This window comes from Micropterus dolomieu, linkage group LG10, assembly GCF_021292245.1.
Source record: "Micropterus dolomieu isolate WLL.071019.BEF.003 ecotype Adirondacks linkage group LG10, ASM2129224v1, whole genome shotgun sequence".
Lineage (NCBI taxonomy): Eukaryota > Metazoa > Chordata > Actinopteri > Centrarchiformes > Centrarchidae > Micropterus > Micropterus dolomieu.
Genome location: NC_060159.1, coordinates 17,287,863 through 17,306,239, shown reverse-complemented (window position 1 = coordinate 17,306,239; position 18,377 = coordinate 17,287,863). Strand labels below are relative to the sequence as shown.

The 18,377-nt window shown below is 40.3% G+C and overlaps 1 protein-coding gene across 2 annotated transcripts; it reads right to left on the bottom strand.

Annotated features, from left to right (window-relative positions):
• Positions 1-2,589: 2,589 nt before the first annotated feature.
• smek1 (SMEK homolog 1, suppressor of mek1 (Dictyostelium)) lies at positions 2,590-18,238 on the bottom strand. Of its 2 annotated transcripts, none has more exons than XM_046060357.1 (15): positions 17,098-18,238; positions 16,836-16,891; positions 16,642-16,740; positions 15,878-16,495; positions 14,688-14,765; positions 13,872-13,988; positions 9,933-10,049; positions 9,691-9,822; positions 9,135-9,237; positions 8,881-9,039; positions 8,574-8,743; positions 7,273-7,415; positions 5,166-5,356; positions 4,584-4,795; positions 2,590-3,828 (listed from the first exon to the last, which is right to left on the bottom strand). In XM_046060357.1, the coding sequence occupies exons 1-15, from the start codon at positions 17,237-17,239 to the stop codon at positions 3,706-3,708; spliced, it is 2,460 nt and encodes an 819-aa protein (XP_045916313.1). In that variant the 5' UTR covers positions 17,240-18,238; the 3' UTR covers positions 2,590-3,705. The 2 variants fall into 2 exon arrangements, with proteins under 2 accessions (XP_045916313.1, XP_045916314.1); XM_046060358.1 differs by having other exon boundaries at positions 7,273-7,412.
• Between the last annotated feature and the right edge of the window lie 139 nt (positions 18,239-18,377).

Here is an 18,377-nt window from a genome sequence, read left to right as displayed (position 1 = left end):
CCAAAAATCTACTGATCGACTCCAGACTGTCCAGAACTCAGCTGCCAGGCTTTTAACCAGAACAAAGAAATATGACCACATTACTCCTATTTTAGCTTCATTACACTGGCTCCCAGTATGTTTTAGAATTGACTTTAAAATTCTATTGATCACTTTTAAAGCTCTTCATGGCCTCTCGCCTTGTTATATTTCTGACCTTTTAGTCCCATACGCACCAGCACGTACCTTGAGATCCTCGGGCAGAGGTCTGTTGTCTGTTCCAGAGTCTCGACTGAAAACTAAAGGGGACAGAGCGTTTGCTGTCAGGGCCCCGAGGCTCTGGAACAGCCTGCCCGAGGAAATCAGGTCGGCTGAGTCAGTGAACTCTTAAGTCCCTTCTTAAAACATACTTTTATAGGAGAGCCTTTCCCGATCTTATTTTACTTTATTTTATCCCTTTTATTCTATTCTATTTTACTAATTTTATATTTATCTTAAACGTGTATTTTAATTTTTTCAATGTTTTCATGCTTTTATCTTGTATTGTTTTTGTATTATTATCTTTTGGGTATTATTGTCTTTACACTTGTTAAAGCACTTTGTAACTTGTTTTTGAAAAGTGCTGTACAAATAAAGATTATTATTATTGTTGTTATTATTATTAGAGAAAAAAAAATCCAAAACTGTATACTTAAGTTTTTGATTTTGCAATAAAATGTGGCTCAGTATTTCTTATGCAACCTTAAAATAGATTGTCCTTCCTAGAAAAACATTAAACAAGTTACTGGTGCTTAAAACCACTCAGTGTTGACAGGGTAGCTACTGCCCATGAAACATTTGGAGGTGTGTTTGAGTTAACTCAATGTGTTGGGAAGGATGGCAGCAGGATAATTCCTAGTTTCACCTTTGCTTGCATTATGAAATTATGGTTTTGTCTCATGAAAATAATGATACAACTTTTCCCCAAAGCAGCGCAATGTATGCAGTGCATCTTCACATGCTGCAGTATAGAGGTCTAGTGATATGATCAATCCAGAGAAAGTTGATAACTGGTAGAGCTTGGACGCTCAGGGAGTGAAGCCAATCAAGAGAGCTGTCAAAGAGGCTTTTCATTAGCCCAGCAGGAAGCTGGACAGCAGTGTCACCGATGGGGACTCTTCAGTCTGGCAGACATACAGGCGGGCAGAGCCTTGGCAATGGAAGTGGAGCCGGCATTCTGGTGGAGCAGTGGCTGGCACCAGGAGACGCCTGGCCTCTCCAGTGGCAAAGAGGGAGATCACACACACTCCGCCACACTCCTGCTGAGGAGCAAACGGAGGCTGGCAGGGAGGGCTGCTCCTGAAAAGCTGCTGTTGTCTGGAGATGGCTTTCATGTGAATGGGAGCCTTAACAGGCGTTGTGCGACGGCTCTCGCTGCACGCTGAGCACCGAGTGATCCTCTTCTGTTGAGTTTTAATTAATAAGCAATGTTTGAAGGCCACAATGCACTTGGAGAGACAACACAGTGACTCCTTGGTGGCCTTGATGCCGTTTGTTTTTGAGTTGAACTCCCACTGAGGTGACCACATACGCTGGGAGGTGCTGATGTTTTTCATAAACTATTTTCACTCATTCTAAAAAAAAAAAAAAGACAGAACACTTTAAAGGTCTACCAGAGTGATGTGACTTTAAGTTATTAAAGTTATGAAATGGCAAAAGCATCTGAAAAAAAGCCCAAAACAATGTTAGTCAGTCAAATATGTGGGTAAAAGTAATGGTAGAGCACAATTGTTTTCCCTCCAGAATGTTAAGTTCCTAAAGTAGTCAAAATTTTACAGTTTTTTTTTCCAGAGTTTGTAGTGATGCTGTCATATGCAGTGCCTTCTTTTGAACACTTTATCCTCATAAAAGTAACAAGCCAAGATGCCACCCAATCGATACCCTTTGGTCTTTGCTGAAGCATTTTAGGAAGGGCCATCTTGTACTGTCACAATAGCGCTGAACCATTATTATGCAATAAATGCATCAAATGTTCATCAAACATTTTCAGCCAAGTGTTGACCTACGCTTTACTAAAATACACCATCCCTGTAAGAATTCTAAAAATACAGATGACACGACCCATGAGGACAGGCAATGCGCTTCTCTTCATAATTCTTTGATGGACTGAAGGTGCCACCTGGTGGATTATAAAGACATCAGCAACTGAAGTGCAGCCATCAATTGTACTTACTCACAATATACTGGCATTGCTTTGATTCCTAGAAGAACTCCAACACAGGTGTGAAATAAATCTAGAGTCAAATCATGTTTGTCCTAGCCTAAGAAAATGAGACCATATATTTAATAGTCTCCATTGTTTCACAAAATCAATGTGCTCTAGGGAATAACTGACACTAAAGTACACAGCATTTTCAAATGGTCCCAACAGTTTCAAGGTGGGATTGGAGGTCCTTCTTTAATCTTCACAGTGTGGAATTGAGTGACCCGATGAACCCAACAGCAGCAATGTCTGTACTACAAATACAGGGTCAAATTCTTGTGGCGCTGAGGAAACCCCAACTGATCAATAACAGTGCAATGCAGCAAGGAAACACTTGAGTTATTAGGACAAAAGGGTAGTAGGACATCTTACAGCAAAGATCATTTTAATGGTCCCAAATATTCTGAACAACTAAGTGTACACTCATGTAAAAGGAAAAAAAAGAGAAGATATGACAAAATTCATCACATCTAGAATTCCACTCAATCTTTAATCAAGACGGGATTACAAATTCTCCAAAAAATCTGCAGTTTCAAAGGGCAAAAAGGGTAAAACTAGCTCACCTACTGAGGTCTTTAAAAACCTGTTCAAGTGTGACTGAAAACATCCTGAACATTTAAAGGCAGGTCTTTTTTGTTGTCATTTACAAAAAAAACAGGAGAAAGATTGAGAGACAAATACAGAACAAAAAGAAAATAATCAAGAAACTGCTGGCTTTTTTTTTTCTCTTCAGAGAAAGAACGTCCGCTGAGGAACGACGACACTGATGACATCATCAAACGACAACAAGGACAGCTCTTTGCCAAATGCTGCCTCCCGTCTGGTCCTATATACTAACTTAAAAAAAAAGGGACAATAAGCAACAGACAGAGAGGGAGAAAGAGCAGAGGAGAAAAGAAGTAGAAAGAAACAAGGAGGAAGGTAAATTCTGAGGAAGGGGTGGGGGTGCGAGTGGTGGTTCTGGGTCTGAATTGGCCGACCCATTTGGGCCGCTGTGATGTCCTTCCCTGAGTGGGGGGTGGGGGGAGGGGCAGTGGGTTATGGTCCGAGCCCGTAAGCTCTCTGGGATTTCACTCTGCGTGTACATGTGTTTTTGTATGTGGTCTTTTCCTCCAGTTGCTAAATCACCAAAGTCCAACCCGTCTCATACTGTCCAAGTGTGCAGACGATCTTTTGAGTGTGATCTTTTCCCCCCAGCTTTCACACGTCTGTTCCACTTTTCAGACGGGTTTTCACTCCTGGTTTCCTGATTGGCACTTGTATGAAGTGGGCTAGTCTGAGGAGGCTTGGTATCCATTCCGTCTGCTCCTCTTTTGGCCACCCGCTGACGGCGAGGGGTCGCTTTCATTCAATTTCTTTACAAGTTTTATCATTTCTGTGTAAAGTCGATTCGCTGAAACTGTCTGAGCGGAGCAAAAGTTGAGACAGTGATGCTTATTTTTAAATTTTTTTTTTTTTTTAAATTTATTTATTTATTTATTTTTTTAGGAGCTCAGTTTGGACTTCTTTGAAGGTGGCAGAGGTTCCTCTTTACTTTCGCCATCATCCTCCTCTTCTTCCTCCTCATCGTCATCGTCAGGATAGTCAACCAGTCCCACTAAACCACCCTGAGGAAGACAAGAGACAAACTTCAAAAACATATGAACGTATTATTTCGTCAGGATAACACTGGTAGACTTTCGTTTGGGCTTGCTACGCGATACTACCTGCACATTAAGTAGATTGATAACTACAATTTAGCAGCTCTGTTGTATTAAACTTTCCTCAGTTTCTCTTCGCAACTTCACCACTTCCATCTTTCCATTGCAGAAATCTATCAATTGTGGGAACATTTTCAACATTCAAAACGTAACCCATTAGTGCTCAACCAACTGTCCCAAAGCTGTCTGTATTTTGTCTCATCTTGTAACTCATTTTGTGTAGTGATGTTGCCGTTGTTAGCAAATGCACTTGTTTTAAAACCAACTTGAACCATAAACCATGTAACTTTGTTTATGTGCGATTTTTAGCCTTATTAAGACAGGGGGAAATGGAGGGATGGAGACTAACAAGTACAAAATCTGTACTGTCCAAATACCACACTGGTGGTGATGACGACCAGTCTTTGTAATACACAACAAGTATGGTGGGAGTTGTGTGAAAAGTGGCAGTCTAAGTGTGAAGATTCATAGTTGAAGCTCAATTTCCACCAAATTCTTCCTTCCTTTCAGTTAAGTAGTGTTTGACAAAACAGACATTGTGCGAAATAATTTTTTGGCTTTGTCTTTAAACTTTGTCTCTCAATAACACTGAAGTTGAATCTTCACAGAAAATGACTCAAGTTAAAGACCCACACCATTACCATTAACATGCCGACAGGTACCTTTGTGGTTACAGTTGTGGTGGAGGGTGAGCTCCGTGCCCCTGAACCTGGAGAACCCGGTGATCCCGGAGAACCTGGGTTCAATGAGGCAGACGAAGGTGGGCTGGACAGGCTGGCTTTAGTTGAGCCAGAGAAGGCGAGCTTGAAGCTGGGGTTCTGCCTGCCTGATAAGCTCGACTTCCCCAGTACTTCTTTGTCATCTGTGTCTTTCACTGGGGGCACAGAGGGAGAGGTGGACAAGAAATGGTCATTCTTCCAATTAAAATTTTTTACGAAGTCTTTTCCTGAGAGTATTCCCTACTCAGTGCTTCTCTAAAGACTCCTACTTGTTAATGACCTTTCTCACACTAATATAACTCTTAAAAGTTCAGCCTCTTATTTTAAAGATATATTAATGCACTTTCTAAACTGCATAACGATTTACACCCCACACAACAGATAGGGGATTCTTTTTTTAAAATAAACACCATTAGGAAGAATTTTTTTGTCCTGTAACAAATAACTACAAAGATTCTATCTAACCTCACAGTTCCCCACCAAAGTATCTACTAAGAGTGGAAAACACCACATTTCCATACGTACATTTCTTTCTCTCCATGAACTTGCTTATAGGTTCCATCAGGTCTTCCTCAGTCTTCATCTTGTCAGAGGGAGGAACAACTGCCTCACCATCCTCGAGGTCATCCTCATCTGTGTTGAACCACATCTCCTCTTCATCCTCCAGTGTTCGTGCATCACGGCGGAAGCGGTGGTTCCTCAGGATGGAACGCATGCTGGATAGGACAATGCACCGTTTAGTGGTCACAAAACAAAATACACATTAGTGCTGACCAATAAATGTTGAGGAATAAACGGGTGAAGGACCTAAAGACCCTAGTGTTTATTGTCAGGCTGCAGCCTCTGTCCTGCTGTGCGCGTCGGCTTACAGACAGACAGACAGCAACGGGGCGAGAGGAGATGCTGACAGAATATATGCACCGCGCAGCTCTGTCATCAAATACGATTTTACCCATTTTAAATGGTAACAAACTCAATCGAAAATCAGCATTGATAATGTGGCAGGCTGCCACAAATAAATCAGTGTGTGGGAAACGCCTACTGTCGAGCTTATTCAGCTTGATCTTTATTAAGGTGAGGGTGTCAGCATCTGTGACTGAAGTAAAATTAATTTGCTGAAGGCTGCAGTACATAACGTGAGGCTACACGCTGCAACATTATCCTCACTTTGATCGCGTTACAAGACTAGTAACAGCTGGCATGGGTCTCGGTTATTGTTGACAGTAAAGGAGACTCAGTTAGGAACCTTCCTAAGTAAAATAAGACTTTTCGAACGCAGCCTTGGAGTTTTCTTCACTTCACTGTCTCCACCCTCTTTCTCGGCACAGTTACACTGTCATTCTGTGGGAAACACTTTATTTACATACAATTGGGATTCATTGTTGATAAATACGCCTATGGGTGGGCAGGAGGGTGAGTGTGAGCAAGCATTCTCAATGCGACAACCCTGTCCATTATTTAGTGACTGGTAGGCTACCTTATCTGCCTTTTTGCTATCTTGGTTAATAAGTAATATATTCCACCGTGTTGTCCACCTTTAGATTGCCTGCATTACAACAACATGGGGCGCAGTGTCAAAGATGCGCTTTTTCTATCTGTCCATCTTCGGAATATTGTAGTTTTATCACGGCAAGCCACATCAGTAACATCCGCCGTCGCATAATTACGTCGCTTAGAAAAGAGCAGTCAGATTCTCTGAGCCCTGCGGTCCTCTTTTCCTAAGTCCTTGTGAATTCTCCTTTACATCGTTCCTTGACCTTAAGGCCTTTTTTTCCATCAAGGTCAAGGAAAGGAGGTTAGGAAAGGAGATTTTTTTGACTTTGACCGCAGCCCAAGATTACTCAAGTTGACAACAACTACGCTTGTTGATGTAAGTACATGTACTAAAACCTTTGCAAGTAAAAAAACCTCAATCAATACACCTGTTCAACAAGCATAAACATATAAAATATATTTTAATCTGTTCTGTCCACAGTGTCTCATCAACTATGTTTTACACAAGCACACAGCTAATAGTAATTGTAACACACAAGCTAAATCGAAAGCTGTCTGTATGCACAACAAACATGAACCATTTCTGAGAATTGCTGGATATCAACACAAGAAAATATCCCATCAGCAAAGTAAAGTTTAAAAAAGAAAACACCTGTCGGTGTTGGCAAGAGTTTAACTTGCGACAATAAAAATAATGGTCTTAAGCTACATGCTCTGCCTGCACAGTGTCACTTTCTGATCTGACTGTGTGGACTTCAGTCAGTCATAGATAATTAACTGTTGCACAACACTTGCTTTTATCAAATCAGTGTAGTACAAGCATACAGGCTGAATTTCAAAAGATGATATAAATAAAATAGGACATACTTAAAACAAAACAGTATGCACTTTCAAAAAATGGTAGTCTGACAGAAGACACCTAACTCCCCAAAACACAAACACAAAAAAGAAACGATACATTGGTCATTTTAGCATATTATGTGAGTTCTCTAACTGGGACATAATTTTGATTTTCATATTGATGCTTTGTCTGTGAGTGTCTCACAATAAATGGAAAGAACACTGATTACTGTCAGTGCCAATCTTTAGTGACAGTGTAATAGTTGTAGTAGTAGTAGTGCAGCCTTGGTTTTCTCACCTATCCAGTTTGGGGTTGTCTTGCCTCTCTCGCTGCTGTTCATACCGCAGCTTTAGGCCCTTGAATGTTTGGACATAGTCAACATCCTCCAGAGCCTTCCAGTAGTTCTCTACTATATGAGCTGTGAGAGACTTCACATCCTCCTGGGAGCAATGGGAGTGGAGAGAAAGAGGAGTGTAGAAAACCCAGTAGAAGCGGAAATTGATGGAAAAAGTATTGAAAAGTCAGACAAGTGGAGAAAGTGAGGAATGGAGAGAAACAGAGAGGGGAGATAACACCAAACAAGTTAAAATGAATCAATAAAACATATGTAGCACACGTTTTTACTTTTGGGAATGTGGTGAAAAGATCATATTCTATCAACTCATATTTATAAATCATTGTACACTTAAATAGTAAAAGTATGTTCTTTTGAGGTGTATAAAATGTCAGGCTGGCAGATAATCAATTTACCTTGCCTAAATGGAAAGTTGAAAAAAGTACACAACTGAATGAGACAAATGATCAAGAATTCTGTCAATTGAGGTGAAATCAGTAAATCAGTGTATGTTCTCCAGTGAGCCATACATCATCCTTGCGACAGCGTAAGACATGAGTGGTTTAAACAGGTTTTATGAGGCTGTTTACCCCTGGCATTAAAATACGTTTTGGGTGACGGGACTGTAATCAGATGTGCTTAATCACATTAAAGTACGGGTGCAAACGCACTGGAGATGTACCGATGACGGACTGTGAGCCAATTGGCCAAACCACCTCCAGAGGTGGTCAGGGAAGCATTGTGACCACACTGAACACAAGTGTAAATGTAAATGCATTGTCTATCTGCATACAACCACAACGTGAGCAGAAAAATGTACCGGTCGCAGCCTCCCCCAAATAAAATTCAAAAGTCTGACAACACATCCAGGCAGTGTGTCCATACAGTGTTGTGCATAAATGCATTTCAATAGCGCCAATCATTGAACATGCTCACGATTTTTGTCAACAGTGAACTGAATGTATCCGTTTGTGAATATGAACTCACTTTCCGGCCGAGCTATTACATCGGTGCACCGAGAGAGAGGAAAACATGGGTATATAAATCCATGGATGAACACAGATCACAGTGGAAAGACACGTTCAGAAAGTTGTTATACAGTCTGTCATTTTTTGGACGCACGCAAACAAGAGCATGATGTGATGTTAGGTTTTTTGAGCTGGACAATGATCGGATACTGGAGATGCATATTAATACCAGGTATAAATGTAAACAGTTTAAAATCATATCCAGATTCAATCTGGAAATGACATGCAATACTCACCACACGGACGTACTCAAACATCTCAATGATAGCTGAGTTCATGAGATTGTAGCGTGAGCCGTTATTGAGGAAGGCCTTAATGACAGGTTCAAAGAGGAAGTTTCTCATGATGTAGCGATTGTAAAACTCATCCTTCAGACCAATGATCCTCCGCATGAAGCGCAGGGCACCTGGGCACAGAAAGACAAAAGATGAATTTTGAATTTAGATTCAAAATGAGCTTTCAAAAGGTTCAATTGTTTACAAATGTGTCTGATTGGACTGGCACTAAAAATTAAAGCTCTAACTGTGATTGCATGTGACTCACATAGTGCCAGGAAGGCGTGCTGAGAGGCAGTGAGCACCAGCACCCTCCTGAGAATGTCCTTGTTGATGATGTAGTTCTTGATGTGATAGGTGTGGTGCTCAACACAGAATGTCAGCAACTCCAAAATCAAGGCCAGCAACTGGGATGTCTGAAAATCATCTAACAGAATAAAGGGAGTACTTGTGCATTAATCTCAATGTTATTTTAACAAAACCAACACCCATGTACAGATACACCTCGTAGGTATTCAATACCTTTGCTAGGCTTTTCCTCTGTGGTGTTGGCCAGTAGCGGAGCTGAGAGGACGTGCATACAGTGCTTGTAGAAGAAGCTCAAGAACTCTGTCTTTTCTGTTTTCTGGAAAGGAAAATGCAGAAAGAACATGTTTCTTCCACAGTAACACCACTTTAATATCTATTGCAATGCATGTTTTTACAGTGCGCAATACTTAAAAACAATGGTGCAGAGCTAAAGCCTGGGTGTCACAACCTTTTCAGTTACTGGATTGTAACTTTTTTCATTCATGTATCTGTACTCTGTTCTAACAGCCAATATCTAGATAAGGATCACATTTCTTTCTTTTTTGTTTAAAAGGGGGAATGTGGATATTTAGAACACCGCCAACATTCACTCCTTGGAACAACCCTGTCCTTGCAGAGCTGCCCGGCTTTTGCTCCTGTTTGACTGAACTTAATTGAGCAAGCAAAAAACAAACAGTATAAAACATTAAAATGTGCTTCTGGACAAGCTGGATCTAAGTATCAAGTACTCAGATTTACTGACATGGTTAGGAGTAGCCCGCAAACTTACATTTGCAGTAGCCAGCATGTTCTCGGGGTCCACCAGAGTCCGCAGTAGGCCCATCAGCTGCACCGCTCCACCCAGCTCTGGGTCTGTATCACAGATCATGTGTTCTATGATCAGGTTGATCAGGAGGATGTCCTGGCAGACCAATAATAGTCATTAGCACCACAACAGTTGTTTATAGCCACTTGTGTAATATATGAATATTAATCTATGATATTTCTGGCCGTATTTGTTCATATACTCACATCATCATTCTGCTGAGACTCCTGCATGACAAACTCGCGTACCATGGAGGGGTTGTACTCCACCAGATAAGAGAAAATATCTGTGGCTGCCCCACGCACCTGAACGTCATCCATTCCCTGTTTCATGAACATACATTATATATTTGTCAGTGGATTCCCCTCAGGGATCAATAAAGTCTTATCTTTGAAATGAAATGACAACAAATGTGAAAATCAAACAAGGACCCTATCACATAGAAATCCACTGGCACAATTATTTTTTCCTTTCTTCTCAGTTTACTTCTAAGGGGGTGTGTGGACAGGAAAGAGGGGAAGAAAGTATTACTCTCACAATGTCTGTATGTGCAAAAGTGTACACATCTGTCAACATAAGAGCGGTTGATAGACCTGATTGGTGGTGATCCACCTACTATTTGAGGTTTTAATCTGCTTTATGCATTTGTTTATAGGTGTTTTTTCCCGACCTGCAAGTGTTATGTATTCCAAGATTAAGTTATTCACAAAATTGAATCAAACAGGAGGGTGGGGTACAAACACAAGAACATAACCAACTGCATGCTCACAGACTGGCTTGCTAGTTCATTTTGTCTGACAACAAAGTGTATTTGGCAGTTTAATCTGTCCTCTTGTATCAGATCCATGTTACTTGTTTGTTCTTCTGCAGTCACAGGTTTTGTAGTAAAACCAAAGTAAATGCTGCAACTGAAGAAAAACTAGGACTAAAACAACTATTCATTCATTTGATCATGACAGAAAAGGATGTGAAAATTTCTAAGAAGAGATGCATATCATGACAGTTGTGATGTACTTGCAGTGTTAGTGTGTTTGAATATATTGTCTTTAAGTAGGTAGTAGGCACCAAACTCGGTTCTTAAAGTTAAAACAGAATTAGCGGTAAATCAAGCCAAACACTATGCGAGTTCAACATGCGACTATTTGGTCCTCACATGACCTCTTTATCTGCTTTTAAGAGCATTCCCTCTTTTCAGGTTGTTAACAGCCAACCCCACCCACACAACCACTACACACAAGGGCTGTTCGATTATGACAAAATTCATGATTATTTTTGTCATAACTGAAATCACGACAGAGTTACCCATAAGTCGTTGAGCTTCAAGTCAAGTCTCAAGTCACTCGTGGTTAGGGCTGGGCGATATGGCCGAAAATGTTATCACGATAAAAACATTTCACATCATTCGATATTGATAATTATCACAAAAAATGTCAAATCTTTATTTCTTTCAAGTTTAAAGGTTGATTTTTGCTCCTGACTGAAAGAAACCAGACGGTTAATTATGTAGTTAAACTTTTCTTTACAGTTAGAATGGGACAAACACCAAAACGGTGGATCACAAATCTAAGGGAGAACATTCAAAACTATTATGATAAAAAAAATTAACAAATGATTAGTAAATCTTTTTTCAGTCCACTTTCCTCAACAAAAAATATTTTAATAGAAAAATTAAGTGTCAATTTGTTCGTGATTCAAATAAATTAAACCAAATATTTATTGACGATATTTTGAACATTATATTAACATTGAGGAAAGTTATATTGCAATAATTATCATTATTGTTTTATTGCCCAGCCATACTCGTGGTTATAATGAATGTTGTATCACCTGCTGCGTTCAATCCAGGCTGTTTATAATACTGCTTAGCTATAAGGGATTCTGTAACTGTAACCTGTTTTTCATTTACAGAGCACAACCATGTAATGTGCAGTGCAATTAATGACAGCTTATGAAGTACTGTAAGTCAACACACCCCCAGACTCGCAAACCAGTGTAATGTCAACTAAATAAAACTGTAACGTTACACGATCAACAATAAACCTGATGGCAGCCAGAGGGACGTAAATGATTACGACTACCAGAAGTTTAGCAAGCAAACAAACGCTCATTCATCTTTTCATAACGAACGACAGTCGGAAGTTAACCTCCCGTAGGTCGTAGCTAAAGCAAGAAGCAAGCTAATGTTAGATGGCCAATGCTGAGCTAAACATGCTTACTAAACTCTAACTAGCTAGCTCATCAGACATTTCCTAAAAATAAACATTGTTCACGAGCCCCGCATCTCGAGTCCGAGTCAAGTCTGAAGTCTTTTGAGGAAAGTCTCAAGTCAAGTCCAGTCACTGTTTGCGCAACTTAAGTCAGACTTGAGTCCGAGTTTCAAACTCGAGTCCCCATCTCTGAATCACGATATTGACCGACTCAGGAAACATCATGTATTTATTAAACTTTCGAAATGGAATGTTTAATTTTTAAAGATGATAATGCATTATGCAAAATAGCCCATGAAAAAGGAATCAAATATTTTTAACTTTAAAAGCCATCTTAGAGCCAAGAGGAAGACTACAATACTGTGTGTGTCTGTGTGTAAACGCACACATGGAGTGCAACAGAGCAGGTGACAGGTGAAGTATTTCAGTTCACAACACCTCATTATGTTACAACGCTGAAATTCAACAGTGCTGTTCTGTCGGGAGATGCAGTTACTTAAACTAACGGTGAAAAGTATAAATCCGGTAATACAGACGAGGACACGGAGAATGTTTTACAAGCAATGACCACGTAAAGGAAGGCTTAAAACACCGGGTTGAGTATAAGCATAAATAATGTAAATTGTAAAGCACAGAGTAGATGAACAGTCCGCTAGCTGCTAGGCTAATTTATGCACTGTAAAATGCCATAGGCTTAAGATCATATTGGTGACTAGCAAATTAGCAGTTATTACGCCGTCATCTCGGCTCGAGGTGAAGTAAACCTGTAACAACATGGATGAGAGCGGTGGGCCTTTTAGGGAGGGGCGGGGGGCGCCGTTGTAAAGGAAAGGGTGCGCTGGATTTAAAATGCAAGACAAAACGAGTGTTATTGCGAAACAGCATGCGGCACTATCGTTTTAATTCAACTAACTTGTTTTTATAATCGTTGGAAGCCAAAAATCAAAATCATGATTAAATTTCCAGCAATTGTACAGCCCTACAAAACAAACACAGCAGCCAACATATTACTCTTTTTTTGCATCAGTACAGCTAGGTATGTTTGCAATATATCCTCTCTGGTCAGATTTACATCCACACATAAGTGATCAAGAGGCCTTGCCACCTCTCTGAATGCACATATCTGAAACAGGATTTCAGTGTTGCCAAGAGCTGACTTAAAAGCGTACTCTCCTTATAGACATTATTATCAGGTATGATTAGATGCACCAGTTCAATAAGTGTCTGACAAGACTTGGCAGGAGAATTCAGCTGTAATTCAACCCAAAAGCAGCAGATGCTCCTTTCTACACTTTCGTCTTCAGACCAAGTAATACCGTAACAACCTGCAGTAGCCACTCTCATGGTTGTTCATTATACAGACAAAAACAATATTTGGTTTGTTTCACTGCGGAACGAGTTCATTTGCCTGTTCAAGAAAAAAAAATGTTGTGTTCCTTATGAGAAGTGCTGAAACACCCTTCAAGTAGATAATAAAACAGTTTAATCTTATTTTCTTGAACAAGAACTGCACAAATCAAAAAAAACAAACAAACAAAAAAAAAAAATACATACAAATCATCTGTGCCTCTCAGTAACACCACAATGTAATTTAATACCACAGTAAAAGGAGTCTGAATCCAATGTGCACAATCCATGGTAACTAAATAGCATTGGATGGAATAGATGTACAGTTTTACCAACATTCTGCAAAAACTCTAATATTTTCTTCACTGTTTTGCTTGACATGAGTACGTCAGCTTTTAATTTATCAGGGCACATTCCATGATCCTAATACAAAAAAACAAAAACAAAAAAAAAAACAAAAAAAAAAAGGGGGGGGGGGGGGGATCTCGCTCTCAAAGCTGCTGACAGCAAAAGCCAAATTCTTCTTCTTATGTCAAAGCAAACTTGTGCAATTAACTTAATTCTGATTTATGTTGAGCTTGCTGTACTCACCAGTATGACCTCTAGTGCAGGTAGAATGCCCATATTTGACAATGTCTTGAAGAAGGCGTCTCTGTTTTGAGGTTGTAACGTTTGTGAGAATGCGCAGAACTCCTTTAGGAAGTTCACCTACGAGGAAGAAACAAACATGACTATGAAACAACGGACAAGGAGAACTCAAATTACCGCCTCGTGGTTGGACGCCTCCACCAACCAGTCAAGTTGCAGTTTACATCGGTGTCTGTCCAGACTCATAATGTAGGTAGTGAATACTTGGAAGTAACTGAAAGAAAAAAGGTATGAAGTGTACTTTTTGGCTAAATATCGCTATATTAATGACACATATGTATGATTCCAGTGAATATACTGTTGAACTGTGAAATATGGTCACAATCTCCTCTTCTGTTTCTGAGTTATGGTGTTTAATAATGGCCACAAAAGTTTTCCAGTAAATCATGTCACAATGAAGTTGTCCTTTTGGGTTATAATTATCAACTCTTGAGCCAAAAACATGTTTGTCAAGGTAATTTTGATGCCACAGTAACCTTGACAGTCAAAAGGGTCACCAATTCATTGTCAGAATGAACTGTGAAATATGGTCATAAATCTGAGTTATAGGCTAAAAATGTGTTTTGTGAGGTCACACTGACCTTTGTGCCAAATCTGAAGAAATTCCTTCAAGGTCTTCTTGAGATATCACGTTCACAAGAATGTGACAGACGGACAACTCAAAAACATAATGCCACAGCTATCGCTGACAGGGAGGCATAAAAATGACAATAGTATTTGATAAATAAATAAATAATCTCTGATGCAGGTATGGCATACCAGTTCGTGTCTTTTGTCGTCATCTGTAGCCTCATCTGTTAGCTGTGCAAAGAGGTCTGTCAGGAACTTCTCATCGTCCTGACATCAAAATGGAAAGGGGAGATAAGTAGATGAGTATTATATAGAGCGTTAACATATCAGGATACGGAAATATCACCCTTGACCCTCACGCTTATATAGGGCCAAATTTTCTTTCCACTAAATCTATCATAATAAAATTCTTGTTGATGTATAATGGTACAAGTTACATACAAATAACCAGAAAACAAAAATAACATCCCCCAAATTTACCAATGAATGAAGTGTGACATAATTGATCATTAAATTTACATTTACTCATTTGGCAGACGCTTTTATCCAAAGCGACTTACATTTGAGGAACAACATACAAGCACCAAATGCCTCTTAAGATTCAATTCACAGCCAGAAATCAAAAACATATATTTCCTTCTCTGTTATTTAAAACAACTGCATTATTTCCAAGTATTGTATTTAGTCTAAAAACCTACGACAAAGTTTTTCGAGGATTTTCCTGAGGGGTTATATACGTAAGTTTTTTTACACTGACGACCCAGCTCTATTCAATGTCTGCAATCTAGTTTATCAAGTGTTAGTTTAATTGAATAAAACCCTTGGTCTGTTATTTTTGGCTGGACAAGACTGATTGTTGGAAAGAGAGGAGAAAAAAATAAATAAATAAATAAATAGGACAATATCAGTAGTGTTTAACTTCAGAATTTCACACAGTGTGTACCAGAGTCAACAGCATGCCAGTTTCAGTTTTCCTCTACCACAGCATAACTGATTTACACAACACTTCTCCATCTCTATGGAGACAGCCATACATAAACACTGCTGAGTTGACACAGTACAAAAACACAAAGATCACATGATCATAAAGACTAGCAGACAAACTCAGACTGAGTAAAGCACAATCAGCCAAAAATAAAACCTTTCAACAATTCTACTGTAATTTCCAGTCCTTACTGCATAAACTCCATTTTAAAAATATTCTTTTGTGTGCATTTTCATGTTACATATTATGACAGAGATGTCTATTTGAAACACCTGTTTGTATTAAACTCATACAGTTGTATAATTTGCTTTTGCAGTAAGCAAACACTCATCTTATTTAAAAATAACCAATACCCTTAACTTGCAAACCTTATAATTATATCTGCCTATCTCACCTGTAGCATGCCCACTATCTCCACCTTGTTGAAGAAGATGAAGGAGTGCAGGGTGGACAGCATGTTTTCCTCAAAAACAGAGGGCGTGGGCAGCACCATGTCCTGAATATACTGCACACGATACGTCTGATGTATTTTCTGACGCAGTTCAGGATCAGAGATGGGGATCACCTCCTTAAAGCGGGCTGTCTTAGTTAGAAACTCCCGATGCCGCCGTGGCTGCGGGAGTGCTGGGTCAAACTCCAGACAACCAATGACGTCCATGATGCACTCGTCAGAGAACATGACCTCAAATAGCGCAGTACGATTGAGCAGGAAGATGCCTTTAATGATTTCATACAGGTGGTGGAGTCCCTCTCTGTTCTCCAAATCCTCACACACACGGAACAGTTCCAGAAGCTTGCGAATGTAGCCCTCGTTCTCCACAGCCAGAGCTAGTTTCTCGCGCCGCAGTGGTGATGGGAGTGAGGAGGCCACCAGCTCAGCCAGGTCATCCAAGCGGTTCAGTTCACATGGTGGTAACTCCAGACCTGGCGACGACATGTCGTCAAAGCGCTCCTCCTCAGACTCGTCCACCACATCCTGGGTGATGTCCACTGATGGGTCCTTTCCCTGCACCTTAACAATGGGACAAACATACGAGTGACATTGGATGTGACTAGTAACAGAAATTATCACCAGCAACACCCAAACACAGTAGATATCAAATGCATGCACAGACTGAGCAGACAAACATACGCCCACACAAACAGAAGTGTAGTTACCTGGCATATTTTCTCCCAGATTTCATCACAACCAGCCTTCTCCTGGAAGCTGAGTGCCAGATCATAATTTTCAGCCTCTGACCATACTATCAATGTATCCTTTCCAAAAGAAGAAAATGCCCATTTACAATCAGTACACAGAAAAGGAAAATCCATATTCTACATGAGCATACTGAACCATGCTATGTGCTGACCTGCTGTTTCTGGTAGGCTGTGTTTGGATTGATTTTGGACTCCAGTAGTAGGGAACCTGTCAAAAAATAAATAAATAAATATTGTCTAAATTATTTTTCTAATAAGTTACGATATGTGATATATTGAAATGAGGGTTAAATGGTTAAAATCTGTCTGTGTGGAAGGTATTGCTTACGTATTTTAATTACTGAGCAAATGTTACTGTGGCTAATACGTTGCAGGTGATCTCTAAATTGGCATTTGCCATTCCTCTCTCCTTACCATCGCTTTCGGCTCGCACCAGTAGAGACGTGCCTTTCAAACGCTCCACATAGCCCGACGAGACGTGCCCAGTCCCACGGTCATCCCACTGTCTGTCCTCATTGAGGGTATAGACTTTGACTCGTCGACGAGTGTCCGTCATCCTGGCAGGTAGCTGTAACCGGTTTCCCCCTCCGGACCTTCAAGGCTTTTACAAGGTGTCTGCCTCACCTAGTAACCCCACAATTCACTTTTGTACACCTGTTCACTTCTACAATGTAGCAACTTACTAACTTAAGTTAACTAGGGGTCAACCAGGCTAGCAGTCCTTTGAAGGACCTTAAGAGTAAAACCCGGACGAGTATCCAGGAAGATTCCTCGATCGATTCTGCAGCCACAACTAAAATATCTGATTATTTTAACAAGCTGCCTCAAAACTTATCTCGCCAGGGTTATAGGCAACGCGCCACACAAAATCAGCTTACAGCCCATTGTAGCAAGCTAACGACAGTGTAATATACAGAGCGGAGCACTGACGTTAGCTAATGTTAATCTACAACTCAAGGGCTGACAGACATATCAAAGTCATAGCACACAGCTGAGAGTATTCAGAATAAGCCCCGCCGTTACAACCTCTGGCCACCAAAACACTACCTGCTTATTATTAGTACAGTTTGTACGCTTGCGGGCAACGTTTACCAGTTACGTTAGCTAGCAAACCTAACGAGTTAACAAGCTAGCGAGTACGCTAACTGCCTACGCTCCACATATCCAATGTTAAACAACCCTTTGAAACAAAATGACCAGAGCGGTGCACCGACAACATTATTTCACACTTACGGACCGCAAACACCGTGTTTACCCTGGACCAATGCTTCTAATTGTGTCTGAATAATACGCCAGCTAGCTAATGTTAGCTGCTATTTCTTTCCCAAGTGTTCCGCCATGTTCTGGCTCGGGGCCGCGGAGAGACCAGTCTCTCCTTACTGGTATTCATGCATTCCCAAAAATTATGCAAAGCAACAAACTGTACTCGTATAATTTCTTCAAGGTTACGCTTTACATTATAATGCTATTTGCCATTCATTCCCCGACGTCTTGTTCGGATAATTGCTAACTGCCCCCCCGTGAGTATTCAGCCATCTTGGGTCCCTTCAGTCAGTACGGGGTTTCCAGCACAGCAACAACAGGGCAGCCCGCCACATTTAAAGAGACAGTAACATGACCGGACAGAAAAATCGATTTTTAATGTTATTTACTCGCAATTTCTCATCGAGAGTCTCTACGATCATCCAACATTT